This window comes from Carlito syrichta, unplaced genomic scaffold, assembly GCF_000164805.1.
Source record: "Carlito syrichta isolate Samal-C Ts95f unplaced genomic scaffold, Tarsius_syrichta-2.0.1 Scaffold288283, whole genome shotgun sequence".
NCBI classification, from domain to species: Eukaryota; Metazoa; Chordata; class Mammalia; order Primates; family Tarsiidae; genus Carlito; species Carlito syrichta.
The window spans coordinates 93719-115516 of record NW_007232379.1 but is presented as its reverse complement, the minus strand read 5'-3'; the positions used below and the strand labels follow the sequence as shown (position 1 = coordinate 115516).

The following is a 21798-nucleotide window of genomic DNA, read 5'->3' as shown; positions in this document are numbered from 1 at the left end:
TTACAAAAGCTATTCACACAGAAATAATTTTTTTTAATGAAGAAATTGGGAAGAATTTTTTAAAGTATGAGTAACTGCCAAAACATATATAAAATTTTTTTTTCTAAAGAACTACATAGAAGAAAAGGAGTAAACAAGAATATGAGGCATAGGTTAGGAATTATATGATAGGATGCAAGTCTAAGTAAGTAAAGAAGCTAGGAGGGTGCTGATGGACTGGGAGAAAAGCGAGACAGTAAATAACACACACTGCAGATTTAAGATTCACAGATATAGTAAATGAGAGGATAAGAACTCCTGTTCAGAGAAGAATACAGTACACTAGATTCTGTTACTTTTGAAAAATACAAATTGTAGGGAATCACAAAATCCTGGTTTTGGCAGGTGCATGAAATTGCATGAAGGTATGGGGTCTCAAGTTGTTAAGGAAGTTGGAAAATGCAAGGTTAGGTTGGTCAACAGGTGGTCAATATAACCTCTAACATCTCCTAGAAATATATTAAGAGTTGGAATAAAATCTTCAAGCAAGGTTTAAAGAATAAGATGTACCAGAGGCCATAAATGAGAGGTCAGTAAGTGAACTTACCAAAGGGAATAAAAGTGGACTTTTTTTTTAAGTCTAATTCTTCAGCACATAACTGTGGCTAAAATTTAAACATGAATTCATTCAAACAAACATTAATTCAATATCTGAGTGCCCACTCTGTGTCAGGCGCAGGTCTAGGCATTGAGGATATGGTGGTAAACAAGACAGACAAGCTTACGAACAAAAACTTACTCTAGTAGTATTACAGAAGCAGACATTAATAAAGATAAATAAAAGAAATACATAATATGCTAAGAGAAAAAAAGCAGGAAAAAAGGCTGCATTTTACAGGAGGCAACACTGACAATGTGTCATTTGAATAAAGGAAAGGAGCCATTCGCTTCTCTTTATTTTTTTTTTTTATTTCTTTTTTATTTTTTGAGTTGGAGTCTCACTCTGTCGCCCAGACTGGAGTGCAGTGGCTGCTCCCGGCCACCACAGCCTCGACCTGCTGGGCTCCAGTGATCCTTCCGCCTCAGCCTTCCGAGTAGCCGGAATTACAGGTATGCGCTACCACGCCCAGCTGATTTTTTGATTTATTGTAGAGATGAGGTCTCGCCGCCCAGGCGGGTCTCGAACCCACAGGCTCATGCAATCCACTCAACTCAGCCTCCCAAAGGCGCGGAATTACAGGCTGAGCCACCGAGCCCGGCAGCTTCTCTTTATTTTAAAATGATTCCGCTTCCTCACAGCAGTATCTCCCAACAAATACACACACACAATTCATTCTCAACACAGTATCAGACAAAACTGCTCTATGTTTTAAAAACTGGCTTCTACAAAAGCGTTTAAGATTTTCATAATAACCTAAAATAAAACTAAAGGAAGTTAATGCAAATGACTTCATAATAGAAACTATATTCCATATTATGCCAGTTGAAAGATAACAGTTTATTATTAAAGGTAGAATGGTAACCACCACTCAAAAACTTCAATTTTCTGTAGTTCTGAATTTTCTGTAGACAATCTTCAGAATATTTCTACCATTTAATCTGGGTCTCATAACAAAAATGATCCAAAAGCAAAATATCTAATGATATGCTCAAAATATCTAGTCAATATTCTAAAGCCTTAATATCAAACAAACCATTATTTTTGTTTTTACTATTTCTAAAAAATTTTTTAAGTCATAAAGTGACAATAAACCCTTCATGGCCCTTGAAATGAGATCCTTTTTAAGGGCTCCAGTTTAACTCTGAGTATTACCTTTAAAGCACAGTCATTGGATCTTGACTTTTTGCCCTCTTATTTATTTTACAATATGTGCTTTCATTGTAAATTGTGCATCTTTGAGGAGGAAAGTCAAAATATATACAACCTTTGGTACTAAATTAACTATCAATAAAAATATTGCTTTTAAAAAAGCTTGCACTAGAAACAAAATTTTTAAAAAACACAATAGCTCCAAAACAATGAAATTGTCAGGTATAAATCTATAATACATGTATAGGATCTGGAAGCTTAAAATAACAAAACATTGATGAAAAAAATTAAAGGAGACTTAAATAAATAGAGTTCATAAATGAAGACTTGTCGCATAGTAGAGATGTCAGTTCTCCAAGACATCAATTCTCCCAAAATTGATCTACAGATTTAATGCAGTTCCAATTAAAAGCAGGGCTCTTGTGCATATAGACAAGCTGTTTCTAAAATGTATGTGGAAAGGCATATAGGTGAATAGTTAAAATTTGAAAAATAATCATACTATTCAATTTTAAGACTTACAATACAGATACAGTACTCAATACAAGATGATATTGGTAAACAGACAGATACACAGATCAAAGGAACAGAAGAAAGGGTCCAGAAATAGGTTCACACAAAAAACAGCCAACTGATTTTTGACAAAGATGCACAGGCAATTCAATAGAGAATAATCATCTTTTTAACAAATGATGTTGTAGAACTGGACAACCCTATGCAAACGATATAAACCTCCCACCTTACACAAAAATTACATCCAAAAAATCCTAGCATAAACTATATAACTATAAAGCTTTTAGAAGAAAATAAAAGAAAAAATCTTCATGACTTGGGGTTATTCAAAGAGTTCTTAATACACAATACCAAAATCATGATACATAAAAGGAAAACAACAATAAATTAAACTTCAAAATTAAAAACCTTTTTCTATGCCAAAGATACTGTTAAGAGAACAAAAAGCTACAAACTAGAAAAAAAAAGTTACAAATAATATCTAACAAAGGACTTGCATCTAGAATACATTTCTGAGTGCCCAAAACTTAACAGCAAGAAAACAAATAATCCAATTAAAAAACAGGCAGAAGATCTGAAAAGATACTTCACCAAAGAAGATATATGGAAGGTAAATAATAAACAAAAGATGTACAACATCATTATCCATTAGATAAATTGAAATTAAAACCACAATGAGGCTGGCTCACTCCTGTAATCCCAGCACTTTGGTAGGACAAGGCAGGTGGACTGCTTGAGTCTAGGAGTTTGAGAGCAGTCTAGGCAACCTAGGAAAACCTTATCTCTACGAAAAATCAAAAAATTAACTGAGTATGGTGGTGCATGCTTGTACTCCCAGCTACTTGGGATGCTGAGGTGGAAGGATCACCTGAGCCCAGGAAGTCAAGGCTTCTGTGAGCCGTGATCGTCATGATCATGCCACTGCACTCCAGCCTGGGCAACAGAGTGAGACCCTGACTCAAAAAAACCAAAAAAACAAAAGTAATAGGACATTACTACACATCTATGAGAATGGCAAAAATAGCATATAATGATAATACCAGCTACTGACAAGAATGCACAACTGAAACTCTCATACACTACTGGGAGGAATGAAAAATGGTACAGCTACTTAGTAAAATAGTTTGGCAGTAAAGTTGCACATACAATTACAATCTAACTCAGCAATCCCACTCCTGGGTATCTGCTCCAGAGAAATAAAAATTTATATTCACACAAAAACCTATACATAAATGTTCATAGTCACTTTGTATGTAACAGCGAAAAACTGGAAACAACTTGATTGCTTTTTATCAACAGGTGAACAAACAAACTTGGTACACCCATATAACAGAATACTACTCAGCAACAAAAAAAAGGAGAAGGCTATATTAGACAACTTAGATAAATGACAAAGGCATTATATGCTGAATGAAAGAAGCTAGTCTCAAAAAGCTACATACTGTATGATACCATTTATATGACATTCTTAAAAGTACAAAATATAGTGATAAAGAAAAGGTCAGTGGCTTACTAAGTGTTAAGGGTTGGAGACAGGATGTAACTACAAAAAGACACCAAAGACAGCACGCTGGAATTTTCTGGGTTATGCCACTGTTTTCTATCAAGATTTTAGTAGTAATTATTACACTAATCTATGCACGTGTTAAAGTTCACAGAATGTACTACAAATTAGTCAATTTTACTACATGTTAATTTAAAAAGTTTTTCCCCAAAGCACTCTACAGATTCAACACAAAATTATACTTCCAACAAAAGACTAATATCCAGAATTCAGCATCATTCTTCACAGAACTGGAAAAAGCAAACCTAAAGTTCATATTGGAACCAAAAAAAGAGCTCGTATAACCAAAGCAATCCCAAACAAAGAGAACAAAGTCAGAGACATCACACTGTCTGACTTCAAATTATATTACAAGGCTATATAGTAACTAAAGCAACACGGTACTGGTACAAAAATAAACACATAGATTAATTAAACAGAACAGAGAATTCAGAAATAAATCCACATGCCTACAATCAACCTATCTTTGATAATGTCAAGAAAAACAAACAATGAAGAAAACACACCTTATTCAATAAACGCTGCTGGGAAAATTAGCTAGCCATATGCAGAAGACTAAAACTGGAACCCTATCTCTCATCATATACACAAATTAACTCAAGATGGATTAAAGACCTAAATTAAGACCTGAAACTATAAAAGTCCTAGAATAAAACCTAGTAAAATCTCTTCTGGACATCTAGGCAAAGATTTTATGAAGCTACCCAAAAGAAAAAACTCATTATAAAAAATCATTATATAAAAAAATCATATCGCAGCACTATTCACAATAGCAAAGTTGTGGAATCAGCCAAAGTGTCCATCAACCAGTGACTGAATAAAGAAAATGATGCATATAATACACCATGGAATACTACATAGCCATAAAAAAAGAATGAAATAATCTCCTTTGCAGCAACATGAATAGAGCTGTAGGCCATTATCTAAGTGAAATAACTCAAAAACAAAAAAATAAATAAATACTACATATTCTCACTGATAAGTGAGAGCTAAACAATGGTGCTCATGGACATAGAGATGGTAATAATAGACACAGGAAACTCTAAAAGCGGGGAGGGAGGAGAGGGAGATAAGGATTTTAAAAATCACTTGTTGGGTACAATGTTTACTATCTAGGTAATGGGTACATCAGAAGTCCAAATCTCACCATTACACAATATATCCATGTAGCAAACCTGCATATGTACCCCCTGGATGCAAAATTTAAAAACAAGCCAGGCTCCGTGGCTCAGTCTATAATCCCTTGCCTTGGGAGGCTGAGGTGAGTGGACTGCCTGAGTCTGCGGGTTTGAGACCCGCCTGGACAACTTGGTGAGACCTCATCTCTACAATAAATCAAAAAACTAGCCGGGTGTGGTAGCGCACGCCTGTAGTTCCAGCTACTCAGAAGGCAGAGGCAGAAGGATCGCCGGAGCCCAGCAGGTCGAGGCTGCGGTGGCCAGGAGCGTGCAACTACACTCTGGTCTGGGCGACAGAGTGAGACTCCAACTCAAAAAATAAATAAATAAATAAAATTAAAATTTAAAAAGAAAGTAAAATTGTCCATGTAAGCCCTGCTCTCACTAGTCTGAGTACTAAGTGCCCTTTTAAAACAAAAGTTTTTAAAATACTTAATCAACCTTACAGAAGAGTAGAAATTCAGCATAACAAAAATATTTACTCATAGAGCTCTTTACTGTCATTTGGAAGGAAATAGGTGGAATAAACACTGCTATTAAAACATTTATATGTCATCTTGTGAAAGTCCTCAGAAACATAAAAATATTTGATACATTTACTTTCACCCTTCTGATACAAAGAATAGATCGTTGAAGCAATGAAGAAAATAATGCCAGTTTAATTATCTCAATTAGTGCAATGGCTCTATGAAACCATACAACTTTAAATACACATGCCAGCAGAGAGCTAAAACCTGTGAATAATTCCTTTTTGGGGGCAGAAAGAAGATTCTCATTTTTTCATCTGGGTAGGTTTAAACACTTTTCAGTAACAGCTTTATTGACGTATAACTGACATAGAGTAAACTATACACCTTTATAGTATATTATCTCATGAGTCCTGATATTTGTATACACCTGCAAAACCATCACCACAATCAAGCTAATGAACATGGTGATCATGCCAAAAAGTTTCCTCTCGCCCCTTGGTAATTCATTTCTTCCCCTTCTTCTTTACCCTCAAACTCCAAGGCATTAAATGATCTTTCTGTCTCTGTAGATAAGTTCGCATTTTCTGGAAGTTTATGCAAATAAATAAAATTTTTTACATAAATAAATAAAACCATAAAGCGTGCACTCTTTCTTTCCTCTTGCTTCTTTCTCTTGGAAGAACTATTTTAAGATTCATCCATCTTATCAGGTATATTAACAGTTCAACCATTTTTACCGCTGGGTCGTACGCTGTTGGATCAATGGATAGCTGACTATCCATTCATCCGTTTGTACTTTGGGCTGTCTCCAGTTTCGATCTATTATATATAAAATATCACTGAATACTTATATAAAAGTCTTTATGTGGACATATGTTTTTATTTCTCTTTTCTAAATACCTTGGAGTGAAATGGCTGGGTCACAGGGGAGATTATTTCCACCTTTTAACAAACTACCCAAAGTTTAATGGGCTGCCCTCTTAGTATTGAGTTTTAGGAGTTCTTAATAATTCAGACACAAGTTTTTGTCATATATGTGGTTTGCCTTTCATTCGTGTAATGTCTTTTGAAAAACAAAGTTTTGAATGTTAATGAAGTTCAAATGATTTTTTTCCTTCATAGCTGATACTTTTTATGTTCTATTTAAGAAACGTTTGCAAAACTCAAAGTCAGTAGATTTTCACCTTGTTTTTTTCTAGAGGTTTTAAATAGGTTTTACAACTAGGTCTAATATATATGCTAAGTTAATTTAATTCTTTTCAATGGACATCTGTTGTTCCTGTACTACTTCTATGTAAGATTTCTCCTTTCACTCAGATAACTGTCTTGGCAACATGTAAAAAATCAACTGATCGGATATGTGTAGGTTTTGTCTCCATTCTGTTCCATTCATCTGTGTGTCTAACTTCACAGCAACATCATACAGTCTTGATCTACTGTAATGAAATCAGGTAGCTTAAATCCTCCAATTCTGTTATTTCTCAGAATTGTTTAGGCTATCCCAGATCCTCTGCATTTTTATATAAAGAGTAAAATCTAATTGTCAATTTCTACAAAAGCAAACAAAATCTACCAGAATTTTAGTTCAAATTGTATTGAATCTATAGATCAATCTGAGAAGAACTGACATCCTTATTACACTGTCTTCTAGTCCATGAGTATGGTGTATCTTTCACTTATTTACATCTTTAATTTTTCTCAACAATGCTTTGCAGTTTTTATTGTACAGTTTTTGCACATCTTCTGTTAAAGTTGTCCCTAAAAAATCCATAGTTTTAAGATTTTTTTAAAAAACTTAAAGTTTTTAAGCTTTTTTAAAAATTTCAATTTTCTATTGTTTGTGACTTGCATATAAAAACACAATTATATTAAAATTCAAACTGCTATCTTTCTAAACTCACTTGTTAGTTTAAGTAACTTTTATGCACATTCTTAAAGATTTTCTACATAATTAACACATTATCTGCAAATAAAGACAACTTTATTTCTTCATTTTCAAACTATATGATTTTTACTTCTTTTTGTGGTCTTATGACACCGGGTAGAACAAGGATAAGCAAACTAGGACCTCTGCACCAAACTGATCCCACTACTTGTTTTTCTACAGCCCACATGCCAAGAATGGTTTTCACATTTTTAAATGTTTAATAGAAAATCAAAGGAATACTATTTCGTGGCACATGTAATTCAAATATCAACGATCATAAATAAAACATTACTGGAAGAGAGCCATGTTCGTTTATGTACCATCTATGGTTGCTTTCGTGCTACAGCAGCAGAACTGAATACTTGCAAGACCATATGGCCTATAAAACCTAAAATATTTATCATCTGGCCCTTGATAGAAAATGTTTGCTGACCCCTGAGCTGGAAACTCTAATACAATGCTGATTAGAAGAAGTATCTCTCTTAATTCTTAAACCATAGATAAGAAATAGTTATTTGGTTTACACTGAAAGCAGGAACGTTTACTCAAGGTTCATTTGACATTCATTTTCCACTTATGTATGCGCTACTTACAGATTAATTCAGGACAAAATCATCTTCACTGTTAATCTTAACTTTAACAAAACTAAGACAACAGCATGATACTTAAAATATCTATCAAGCGAGTTTGTATAAAGTACACAGTTGGTGATAAGAAGTATAGCAATAGTTTTTTTTTTAATAAAAATTAAAACAGCAATGTTTTTCTACTAAAAGTCTATCACTTCTCTCTATCTTTAAGGAGAATCACCATAAAAACATCACTTTATATACTGAAAGATACATATAAATAATCTATTTCAACAAAAAGTAACATACCCATAATAAAAGGCAGCCATATGCATATAAGTCTGAACTTGGAGAAGCAGGTTTTCCCATTCTCAATTCAGGTGATATCAAACTCAAGTCACCAACCATCATATTCACTGAGGCTCGCTGATTCTACAAAAAACAAAATTTTAAGTATTTTAGAGGCAACACAGTTGAGGTAACATTCTGTGAAGTACTCTGCATTTAATCACTACAAAAAACAAATTCATTGTAAATATTTCGTTCTCTTGCTTGCAAATATTTTTATCTAATTTCTTCTATTATAAATTGCTCTTAAAATCAGTCTCATAAAATTGAGACTTGTTACATTCAGATTGTAGACTCAGATATAAAACTGCTGATTCTTTGATTAAACATTTGATACTCTTTTAAAATAAGTTTCACAAATGTAAGCGGCAATGCTAATTATTTTCTAATTCTAAACATTTTAAATAAATTTTTAAAGCTGAAATTCTACAAAGTACTTTCCTTCCTTCCTGACCATTACCTAAATATACAATTTCTAATGTGTCAAAGGATGATCAGTGACAACAGCACAACCTTGGTTACAATCCCCACTTTCCCATGTATTTGCTGTGTGACCTTGGGCTTTAACCTCTTTGAGTCTAAATTAATTAATTTGTAAAATGGAAATAATATCTACTTTATGGAGTTATTGTAACAATAAAGCCACAATGCCCAGTTCTTGTTTCTCAAAGTATGATCCAAAGGCCAGAAGCTACAGCATCACCAGCAGCTTGTTAGGAATGCAGACTGTTCACCCTAGAAATGATGAATAATAATGTGCATTTCAACATGATCTCCAGGTGATTCATATGCACTGTAAGGTCTGAAAAGCTAAGATCTTGACTGCAGACTACTTTACAAATTTCTCTTCCTGATTAACACTTCAATCTAAAAAGTAGTGTAAAAAATGTAGCAAATGGCATTTAATCAATATTTCAGAATAAATAATTTTAGCTGAAGATTAAAACAATATTTTGGGGAAAAATAACAGTTGACAATGAGTATAAAAGAGGAAGAGAAATTCTGGAGTAGTCATATCTACAGTTCTGCAAATGGTATGCTCAGAAGGTAAACTGATCAGAATCTCTAAAAGTTGACAATCTTTTAAAACTCATATTAGTTATTTTTCTTAGGCTATTATCTTAATTTCCAGATAAACTAATGTAATAAAATAAATATTTAAGCAAAATAATCTGTATATATCCTGAATAATCCAGCTTTTTATTATGGTTTCACATTTTCATTTTCTCTTATTTTTGATCTACCATATAAAAACCACTGAGACTACATATACATTATTACCCTATGACTTGCAGATGACCAAAGCATAAAGCATTATTACATATACTAGTCAAAGGGAATTGCTCAAATAATAACAGATACTGGCAAGAATGTAGAGAACCTTATACATTGCTGATGAGAATGTAAAATGATGCAGCTACTTTGGAAAATAGTTTGGCTCCTCAAAAGGTAAAATATAGAGTTACCATATAACCCAGTAATTCCACTCCCAAGAGAAATGAAAACATTTTCACACAAAAAAAGCTCAACTGCTAATGTTCATAGCAGCATTACTCATAATAACCAAAAGTGCAAACAACCCAAACGTCTATCAACAGATGAATATATAAACAAAATGTGGTATACTCATACAATAAAATATTATTTGGCCATAAAAAAGAATGGTGTTTGGATGCATGCTACAACATGGCTGAACTTTGAAAACATTATGCTAAGTAAAATAAGCCAGTCACAAAAGGTCACATGTTGTACAATTTCATTTGCGTGAGATGTCCAGAATAGGCAAATTCAAAGAGACAGAAAGTGTGTTAGTGGTTCCAGGGTCTAAGAAGAGGGGGAAATAAGAGTGACTGCTAATTAGTATGCAGTTTCTTTTTAGAAATGATAAAAATATTCAGTCCTATTCAACACAGTACTGGAAGTCCTAGCAAGAGTAATCAGGCAGTAGAAAGAAAGAAAGGGTACCCAAATTGGAAAAGAAGAAATAAAACTATTTCTGTATACAGATGATATGATCTTATACATAGAGAATCCTAAAGACTCCAAAAGATTCCTGGACTTGATAAATGAATTCACTAAAGGCTCAGGATAAAAATACACACACACATACAAATCAGTAGCACTGCTCTACACCAATAGTGACAAAGCTGAGAATCAAATCAAAAACTCACTCCCATTTATAACAGCAGCCAAAAAGCTAAAATACTTAAGAATATATTTAAGCAAGGAGACAAAACATCTCAACAAGGAGAATTACAAAAACTGATGAAATAAACTGTAGAGGACACAAATGGAGAAATATCCCATGCCCACAGATTAGAAGAATCAACATTGTTAAAATGGCCAAATTATCCAAGTCATCTACAGATTCAACGCCTTCTTTATCACACTACCAACGTCATTTTTCATAGAATTAGAAAAAACCCTAAACTTTATATGGAACCAAAGAAGAGCAACAATAGCCAAACCAATCATAAACAAAAAGAACAAAGCTGGAGGTACCACATTACCTGAATTCAAATTATACTACAAGGCTATAGTAACCAAAACAGCATGGTACTGGCACAAGAGCAGAAACATGGACCAATGGAACAAAATAAAGAATCCAGAAGTAAACCCAAATCCCTACAACCAACTGATCTTCGACAAAGCAGACAAAAACATACACTAGGAAAAGAATACCCTATTCAACAAATGGTGCTGGGGAAATTGGACAGCTATATGCAGAAAAAATGAAACCTGATCCCTATATACAAAAATCGACTCAAGATGGATTAAAGAATTAAATGTCAGACCTGAAACCATAAAAATCCAAGAAGAAAACCTGGGAAAAACTCTTCTGGACACTGGCCTAGGCAAAAAATGTATGGCTGAAACCCCAAAAGCAAATGCAACAAAAACAAAGATAAACAAGTGGGACTTAATTAAACTAAAATACTTCTGCACAGCCAAAAATAAATAAATCAACACAGTAAATAGGCAAGCTACAGAATAGAAGATATCCAGAATCTACAAAGAACTCAAGCAAATCAGCAAAACAGCAAACGATCCTATTAAAGAGTGAGCAAATAACATGAACAGACACCTCTCAGAAGAAGATATATAAATGGCCAACAAACATACGAAAAAATGCTCAACATCACTAATAATCATGGAAATGTAAAGTAAACGCACAATAAGATACCACCTTATACCAGTCTGAATGGTCATTATTTTAAAAAATCAAAAAACAATAGATGTAGGTATGGATGCAGTGAAAAGGAAACACTTACACACTGCTGGTGGGAGTGTAAATCAGCACAACATCTATGGAAATCAGTATGAAGATTTCTCAAAGAACCAAAAGTAGATCTACTTTATCAAGCAATCCCACTATTTTTAGGCATCTACCCAAAAGAACAGAGGTTGTTACACAAAAAAGACACTTGCAGTCCTAAGTTTATTGTAGCACAATTTACAGTTGCAAAGATGCAGAATCAACTAAATGCCCACCAACTGATCAGTGGATAACAAAAATATGGTATATTACATACTGGAGGTGCCAAAAATGTATCCACATTTTGAGAGATATTATCTACGTATTACTTTTAGTTCACCATAGTCAGAAGCGACTGGATGCTAATAAACCACCTTGAACACCTCTTAAAATTGCAGAAGTCAAATATGACTTGCATTCATCTTTTATTATTGGTATATATTGAGCATTACAATTTTAATAGTTTTTCCTTTCTTAAAATATGTGTACATTTTTTGGCACCCTCTGTACATATGCATATAAAATGTGTATGTTATATAGGTATATATGTATATGTATATACGAAGAGGACCAAAAAACTGGAATTATTTTTTGGAGACTGGGCCCCTTGTAGTACAGGCTTCCCATGCTAGGTTAAATGTTCTAGGAACCCATCAGCAGCAGTGTACCAGCTAGCATTGTTGCAAAAGCCTGTGTTTAGCTTCAAAGAATTTTTATTTGGAGATTCTTTCAATGTGTTTGCCCATTTCATGATAAATGATTTACAAATGCACCTGCCCACACTGCACTGTGTTCAGCAATTTTTGATAAAAAACAGCATAACCCCTATGCTTCACTTTCCCTATTTAACTGATCTTGCTCCAATGGCTTTTTTTGTTTGCTTGTTTCCCCAGATGAAAAAAGTCCTCAAAGAAGAACATTTTGCTGACATGGAAGAGGTGAAACAAAAACAGCAGAAGCACTAAAAGGAATCAAAACTGACGAGTTCGGAAACTGTTTTCAACAGTGGAAAAAACACCTTGGTAGGTATATTGCATCAAATGGAGAGTATTCTGAAGGTAACTGAAGTTTAAATATGTAAGAATAAACACAGTGTTTTATAGATAAATTTCAGGTTTTTGGGGGTCCCCCGTTGTGTACACACACACACACACACACACACACACACACACACACACACACAGACACCATGGAATACTACTCAGTCATAAAAATGAAGGAAATAATGTCTTCTACAGCAACTTGAATGCAATTGGAAAGTATCATCTTAAGTGAACTAACACAGGAATGGGAAACCAAATACTGCATATTCTTACTTCTAAGTAGGAGCTAAACTAGGGATCTAAAAAGGCATATAGAATGATATAATGTGACTCGGAAGGGGAAGGGTAGGAAGAAGAGGATGAAAAATCACCTATTGGATACAATGTGCACATTGTGGATACACATGAAGCCCAGAGTGACTTTGTTTTCTCAGATGAAAAAGTTCTCAAATAAAAATGTTTGCCTATGTAGAAGAGGTGAAATAAATAAATAAAAAGCTCTGAAATCAGATAGCAGTGATCAATGCACAATTCTGTTAACATACTAAAAACTGTTACTAAACTGTATACTTTATGATTTGTGATTATATCTTAATAAAGCTGTTATTTTTAAAAAAGGAATTGCTGATTTTACTATTCCACATTATATTCATATTTCAAAACATCATGCTGTACATGATAAACACAATTTTTATTTGTCAATTTAAATAAATAAATAGATAATTGCTCACATGTTCTTTAATTGTCTGATCTTTGTTATCTCTACAAACTGCCTATTTTATGTAGCACCAAATTAATAGTCACTATAGTAGAATCAGGACTTAAACTAATGAAAGGTCTCAGAGGCTCCGGTGGTGGGAGGAGTGGTAGCGGCCAAGCAGCCCAGTTTCCTAAAGGCTCTCCAGGCACCGTTGCCTGCAGGCACCTGGCACACGCCCTGCCCACCGCCAAAATGCCCAAGAGTAAGGTCAACTCCACCGAGGGGGCAGTGAAGGAGGAGTCCAAGAGGAGATTCACAAGGCTGTCAGCTAAACCTGCTCCTTGCAAAAGTGGAAGCGAAGCCAAAAAAGGCAGCGGGAAAGGATAAATCTTCAGACAAAAAGTGCAAGCAAAAGGGAAAAGGGGAGCAAAGGGAAAGCAGGCTAAAGTGGCTAACCAAAAAACTAAAGAGTTACCTCCAGAAAACGGAGAAACTGAAACTGAGGAGAATTCAGCCTCTGATGAAGCAGGAAAGAAAGAAGCCAAGTCTGAATAATATCATATCCCATGTCTTATCAGTAGTCCCTATCTCCCTTCTTGTATAATCCAGAGGAATATTTTTATCAACTATTTTGTAAATGCAAGTTTTTTAATAGCTCTAGAAACATTTTTAGGAAGGTGAGAATCCCACCTCATCCCATTTTTTAAGTGTAAATGCTTTTTTTCAGAGGTGAAATCATTAGCTGGTTGTTTATTTTTTGGTACAACCAGAAAATAGTGTGGGATATTGAATTATGGGAGGCTTTGACTGTCTTGGGTATCAGCTTAACATTCCATAGATGGGGATGGAGGGTTAGTTTTTATATCCTATAATGCAAAGTATACTAAGTGGCAATGTGGAATCATAGTCCTGCATTTAATGTCTTGAACACTTAAAATCACTTCTATTCCCATGTTGATTTTTAGTATAATTGTTCCCTAAAGAAAACGACTCCTTGAACCAACTGTGCTGCCCATCAAAAGAGGACTAGATTATTAAAATGTGGTACATATACACAATGGAATATTAAGCAGTCATAAAGAAGAACAAAATCATGAACTTTGCAGCAACCTGGATGGAATTAGAGTTTATAATCCTGAATGATATCTCACAGAAACAAAGAGCTGAGTATCACATCTTCTCATTCATAAGTGGACCTTGAACAACTATAGCAATACTATAAGAAAAGGATTGACAGCGGGAAACTGTGAGGGGGAGAGGCACGGGGAGGTGGGATTGACAGTAATTGATATCCGCCTGGGGAATGGGAGGCACAGTTCATCAACAAGGGTACCTGCACAATAAATATTTGTATACCTAACCCTGAATTGTACCCCACAATTTTAAAATAAAAATTAAGAGAGGAAAAATAAAACCACTCCTTGATCAGGGCTCTCCCTGTAAAAACCGTGTGCACTCTGTAACAAAGTTAAACTCTGTAATAACTTTGTTAACCTACTGTGAAAGACTGAAAAATTGAGTATGTTGTGTATATGATAAGTTGTGAATTGGTGGGATGTATGTAACAGCTTATCACATTTGAAGACACTGGTACTTGTTATCTTCTTAAGGAAAATTTGCCTCCAAATTTTAAGCTGGAAAGACACTGGAATAACTTTTTAAAAATAATCATACATGGCTTTTTAAGTTTTTGGTATGTATGTTAAGAACTGTATACACATGAAATGTCTGTGTACTGATCTTCAACACAACCAATAAATTCAATTATGAAAGACTTTCACAGCAAAAAAAAAAAACTAATGAAAAAGTCCAAGGTTCCCAAGTTTCTAAAAATGCAAAGTTCCCTTTTCTCTGTACCTTCGCCAGCCTCTGTTGTTTTTTTTTAATTAAGGATAGCCATCCTTACTGGAGTTACATGGTTTTGATTTGCATTTCTCTGATATTAGTGAGGCTGAGCATTTTTTTCATGTATCTGTTAGCTGTTCGTATGTCTTCTTTTGAGGAGTATCTATTCATGTCTTTTGCCCACTTTTTAATAGGGTTGTTTGTTTTTTCCCTTTCTGCTCATTCGAGTTCCTTATAGATCCTGGATGTTAGGCCTTTGTAAGATATGCAGTCAGCAAATATTTTTTCCCATTCTGTAGGATATCTCCCCACTCTCCTGATGGTTTCTTTTGCTGTGCAAAAGCTTATTGGTTTGCGTTTCTTCACTGTTGGTAGGAGTGCAAACTAGTTTGACCTCTATGGAAAACAGTGTGGCGATGCTTAAAAGAACTAGAAATTGACCTTCCATATGACCCAGCAATCCCCTTCCTGGGAACATGCCCAGAGGAACTCAAACCATTCTACAAAAAAGATACTTGTACACACATTTGTTGCAGCACTATTCACAATAGCAAAAACATGGAACCAATCCTGCTGCCCATGGAAAGTGGACTGGATAAAGAAAATGTGATACATCTACACAATGGAGTATTATGCAGCCATAAGGGATGACAAAATGATGAGCTTTGCAGCAAATTGAATAAATTTAGAGTCCATCACACTCAATGATCTTTCACAGAAACAAGGAACTGAACACCACAGGTTCTCACTCATAAGTGGGTCCTGAACATTTATCACAATACTACAAGACAGGGACCAGCAGTAGCAAGGCACTGCCAAGGGAGGGACGAGGGGGCACACAACATCACTAAGGGTACCTGACCCTAAACCAAGGGAAGTGAGGACCAGTTGGAGGCCTAAGTGGTCACCTGCACATAGACCACTTATGTAACTAATCCTGACTTGTACCCCACATCTATATCCAGTTTAAAAAATTGCAAGCATTGTATTCAAATTTAATCTGTGGGGGGATACCAGCAAAGGGAGGTTGGCAGATGGCCATCTAGTTTTCCTTGCACATTTCCTAGCAATTAAATGCTTCCTGATTATGATAAAAATAATTTATGATTAATGTTGTTGATGCCACTGAGTGTAATGTCAGCTGCTCCTAAGACTTAAGGTTAAAACAGACAATGAACAAACCTGGAAACTCTTGTTGCAGCATCTAGCTGATAGTAGATAATGGCTTACACTATACAACACACCTTAACTAAAGGCACAGATCCTATAATAAATTACCATGTTGTTAGATTCATAAGTCCTGAATCTAACAATAGTAAATAAAGTTTAGAATCCATTGTAAAACTATGATATTTTACCACAGATTTGGTGAAGTCAAAATCTCCAACAATTCCTTGTTCACGGTTTAAAGCAAATACATTGTTCTGATGAAGTGATCCATGAATTATGTCAGCCTTGTGCAATGTATTCAGGCCCTGGGCAACACCTTTCATGACCTTTAAAGTTTCCTAGAGATAAGTACACACAAAAGAAGTCAGGAAGTAGGCAGTCATTTTGATACCTGAAAGTTTTCTAACTGAACCTGTTCCAAAAATGAGTAAAGCTTCCTCCAGATGAACCCTTAATAATAATACAGAAGAGAGAAAGCATTGAGGGCCAGATGAAACCCTGATTATGAAACTAGTGATATCATATATACATTCTACAGTCTCTACGAAGACTCAGATTACAAATAGCAACCATGTAAAGCATCTATAAAAGAAGAGCTTGAAATAGTGTCACTACACAGAAAAAATCAGGGCCTCCTTTATTGTTATTACTAGCCCTAAATTTACAATGATAAACATTAAAGTTGCCATTTATGCACTTGTAATACCAACATACAGTCCAGCTTAACAGTTATAAGCTCGGACTTTGGAACCAGAAAGACCTGATTTCAAACTCCAACTTCAACACTGGCGGAGGGACCCTGTGTAAGTCAATAAATTCCTTTAAGTCTTTTTTCCCATCTGTACAATAAGATAACTCACATTACAGGGTTGATGTAACAATTAAATAGAATAACATAAGTCAAAATTTTACTCAACATACAGATGTAGTATGCCCTAAACAAATATCAGATATTATTTTCTCATTTAATTTTCTCATTTAAACCCACTGAAAAAGTGGGTTTCACTTACTTCGGCAGTCAAAGGCCTACTGGCTTGAACAGCACGCAGGTTTGCCCTGGGATGGTACGGGACCATCAGGTAAGCCATGGGATCAGACTAAGAAGCAAAACAGAATGTGACTCACAGTGAAAAATTCTTTACATTTTTAGCATACACTGATTCTGTAAGGTAATTTTTGTTTTATGTTAAGAGAAATGAATTACTGCTCTAAAACTTGGAGCCAAAACTTATTTTAAATGAAATGTTTTCTCCAAGAGGTGAGCATAAGAACTGTACCTTACACAGAAACAGGAATATCAGTGGTAGCAACCCCGACTCTTCTTTAGCTTCTCTCCAAGCACCATGGTAGGCGGCTGCTCGCTGAATCACCTTGGCTTCTGTGTCAACATCCACGGAATAGCCCTTGTGCCAAAATAAGAGGCACTGGTAACTCAAAGACTTAACATCCCACTCTATATATACATCATTCCAACTTAAACATAGTAAGTGATTTCTAAGTTAAATGACATCTAATTTTATTTTTAATTTTATAAGTACTTTCTATCTTGTTTGAATGCTGTAATTTGGAAAGAAATTAACAATACTAATAAAAATTAAATTAAAAAATAACAATTCTACCTATAGCTACTATACATTCTAGAACATGTAGCAACTAAGACCAAATTAATTATCCTATTAATCATCCTATCATGATTAACAGTTTCCCAGATCAATGACAAGAAGAAATTAAGAAGAATTGGAACAGTAGTATTCCTCAAGGAAAAAAATAAAAATAAAAATATAAGGAAATAAAAAAAGGAACTAGATTCGGTGACTCAGCCTGTAATCCCAGCACTTTCAGAGGCCAAGGCAAGTGGATTGCCTAAGCCCACAGGTTCAAGACCAGCCCAGGCAACTTGGCGAAACCTCATCTCTACAATAAATCAAAAATTAGCTGGGCGTGGTAGCACACGTCTGTAGTTCCAGCTACTTGGAAGGCTGAAGCAGAAGGATCGCCAGAGCCCAGCAGGTCGACACTGGGGTGGGGTGGCCATGAGCATGCCACTACACTCCAATCTGGGTGACAGAGTAAGATTCCAATTTAAAAAAAAAAAAAAAAAGAAAACTTTAAAAGGAGAAGACTGTGTTGGCAACAGAACTGAGATTTCAAGGAGAAGTGTAAGAAAATCAAGAATTTTAAAAGGTTATTGGAAAGAATGCAATAAGCTCACTTAAAAAAAGGAAAGCAAGTATATCCTATTAAAGACATTCTATTTAGGGAAACTTCAAAGTAAAAACTAGTTCTGCAGCCAAACTGGAAGAACAATCATCATGCCAAGCAATTTACATACCATAAACAAACAATAGATTTTTTCCTTTCCTGAAAACTAATAGCAGAACTCCCCCTTTATACTGCTGAATCTCTCCTAAGTAAGAACTTAAGCTTACCTTTAAAAGAATTATCTGTCCATTAACCTCAGAACATACCAAAGGACGCTTACTGCTAAGTTCCTTCATGGGTTTAGCATCAAGGAGATCCCGTTCCAAGCTCATAGTAAGAAGACCACCAGAGTTCTAGGCGTTTTAAATATTAAAATAATGACAAATAAAATGTAGTTGTAGAATAGGAATGGAGAGTCCTCAACAGTGAAAAGAGCTTTCAAATATTTTAATTCTATCAGATATCTCTGTTACTTTTCTAAAAGGAACAAGTTTTTATTATAGTTGAAGAATCCAAACAATCCCAGTATTTTATAAATCATCAACATAATTACTTACAGGCTATTAGAAAACTTTGATGACATTAACTCTACTAGAAAAACCAATAAAATAAAAATGTTTAAAGTTTTGTGCTTTTTCCAGTTCCTGGCTCTTAAATTCCTCCTATCCAACATGTAATCACTATACACTTAATTGCTTCTGTAATTTTAGAACAGATTTGAAAGATGACTGGGATTAACCAGACATGCTTCCTAGAAGCCCTCACGGTTTACTTGAAAAACCACGTTTCCTAAAAATATTAAAACAATGACAAATAAAATGTAGTTGTTGAATAGGAATGGTAAGTTTTAAAATTATGATTACTATGAAGTAAATCTAACACCTCCGGCTCTGCTTGAAATAGAATCCTCAACAGTGAAAAGAGTTTTCAAATATTTTAATTCTAACAGATATCTCTGCTACTTTTCTAAAAGGAACAATTTTTCACAGTATAATACAAAAGCCAACATTTTAAATCAAGGTAAGTTATACTGCAGTCCAGTTTCAGTAAGAGGGGTTTTAGGATTGTTTTCTGAGTTTTTAATAAGTTTTGTCAGTGTACTTAAGTATTCCATGATACATAATTAACCTACAAAAAATTCCTAAACATACATCACAGTTGAATATCTGAAAGTCATTAAAGTCTTCCATAAAGCAAACTCTCCATAATCTTCCACAATAAAGTAGACTAGCATATTTTTAAAACTTGATTTTCAAGACCTATGTGGCAGTATATATTCACTTGTTTATACTACATGAGATAGTCTCTAAGCTAAACAGTTGCAAGAAAAAAACTCATTTTAAAGTCTAGTCTGAAAAGACTTTAGAGTAATTGTTTAATTTAGGGAACTTTAATCTTAAATTATTTTTTAGAATAAACTCACATGACGACACAAACACTCCTTCCTGTACGATATTTAAGCTATTATCATGGACTTAATGACAATCTTAATGAATAGATATCTCGTCTAGTCCCTCATACCTAGTAGGCAACATAAAGTACAGAAATAACAGACTCTGCCCTGAGAGCCAGAGTCTATCAACCCTTCTCCATTACAGCCACTAGCTAATATACTGATCTCCCAGCCTTTGACTCCTGCCTCTCTAGAAAACCACACTCACCTTAAAATTTTTACCTTAACCAGTTTCTAGAAGCTTTTCCCAGACTTTTTAAATTTAAAAGACACATTCAGCTTAACCTCCTTATAGCTATCGGTCTCCAATTTTTATCCTAACTCTTGAAACAGCAGCTAAAATCTTATTCTATCATTTCAAAAAATAAACACCTATAATTCAAATAAGTACTATGCAATGTACTCAATGAGGATGAGGAAAAGAGTAAACAGAGGAAAACATGCAAATCAACATAAAAATAAAGATACGCACTATACAACTATTAAAGTCTTGAGAAAAATTTCTAATAATACCCAAAAAATATTTATCAGGAATATTTTTATAAGAAAGATACTTTAAGTCTAACACTGACACAATTTTAACATCATCACTTTCAACACTCTCTGCAGAGTAGTAATTCTCAAGGGAAACAAAGCTTACCATGTATTTAGGTAATCCTATTTCAGGATGAAGCAGAGGCAGCTCAGGAAACCATTTCTGTGCCAAGCTATTCAGCTTCTCCTGAAGTTAAAAAATGTATTTTTAAATTGTAGATCAATATAATCAATTCTGACAAGTTGTTCTTTAGGAAAACATATCAGTATCTGCCTTATCACATATCTACTAAGATGTATAATCACTGCTTTTTGCCTTCTATTTCAAGAAATATCAAGTGAAAATCAAGAGTCACCTCTCATCTAATTACCATCTTACTAACAGAAGAAAAACTTAATTACTAATTTTAAACTTTGTATACATATATAAGCACAAATCTTGCCTAATGTCAAAGTCTACACTTCCTAACTAAAATGAAAAAGTGATAATACACCAATGTGAATCATAAAACTGTCATTATTTCTCAAAATATTAAGAACACAGTGACATTTCGAAATAATGGCTGTTTCATTTAGGAAGAAAAAAGATAGCCTTGAGGGAAAAACTATTAGCTCTACACAAGTCACTTTGAGGTAAATGTGAAAACTGAGAAGACTTACAAAAGGAAAGCCACTTATCACAAGTTTATTAAGCAAAACTTCTAGACACCTGTCAAATTCCTAGAAGACAAGCTATTTTAAACCAAGGTTCATAAGGTATTTATACATAGATGAGTTTGCTTAAAAAAAAAAAAAGCGTAACACTTGGCTGGGTGCAGCAACACATGCCTATAATCCCAACACTTTGGGAGGCCAAGGTGAGAAGATTGCCTGAGCCCATAGGTTCGAGACCAGCCTGGGCAACTTGGCAAGACTTCATCTATACAATAAATCAAAAAATTAGTCAGGCGTGGTGGCACACGCCTGTGGTCCCAGTTACTTGGAAGGCTGAGGCGGAAGGATCACCTGAGCCCAGCAGATGGAGGATGCAGTGGCCATGAGCGTGCCACTGCACTCCAGTGTGGGTGAAAGGGCAAGACTCCAACTCAAAAAAACAAAACAAAGCATAACACCTAAAATACTTAGTATTTTCATAGTATTTTTAAATTTCAAAGCACTGGGGTTTTTTTTGAGTTGAAGTCTCACTCTGTCACCCAGACTGGAGTGCAGTGGCCGCTCCCGGTCACTGCAGCCTTGA

General features: G+C 34.7%; 1 protein-coding gene and 1 pseudogene across 2 annotated transcripts in view; one reads left to right on the top strand and one right to left on the bottom strand.

The window, feature by feature from the left end:
* Positions 1–21798, bottom strand: part of STK31 (serine/threonine kinase 31) — a 130213-nt gene that overhangs the window by 28900 nt on the left and 79515 nt on the right. Inside the window, exons 17-22 of the mRNA XM_008053560.2 lie at positions 20668–20748; positions 18802–18927; positions 17650–17775; positions 17383–17469; positions 16561–16710; positions 8320–8442 (exon numbers count right to left, since the gene is read on the bottom strand). Of these exons, the coding sequence (XP_008051751.1) occupies positions 8320–8442; positions 16561–16710; positions 17383–17469; positions 17650–17775; positions 18802–18927; positions 20668–20748 (693 nt within the window). The remainder of the gene's footprint in view (positions 1–8319; positions 8443–16560; positions 16711–17382; positions 17470–17649; positions 17776–18801; positions 18928–20667; positions 20749–21798) is intronic.
* LOC103255590 lies at positions 13610–14341 on the top strand (annotated as a pseudogene). Its single transcript, XR_002481692.1, has one exon. The product of XR_002481692.1 is annotated as a non-histone chromosomal protein HMG-14 pseudogene (transcript).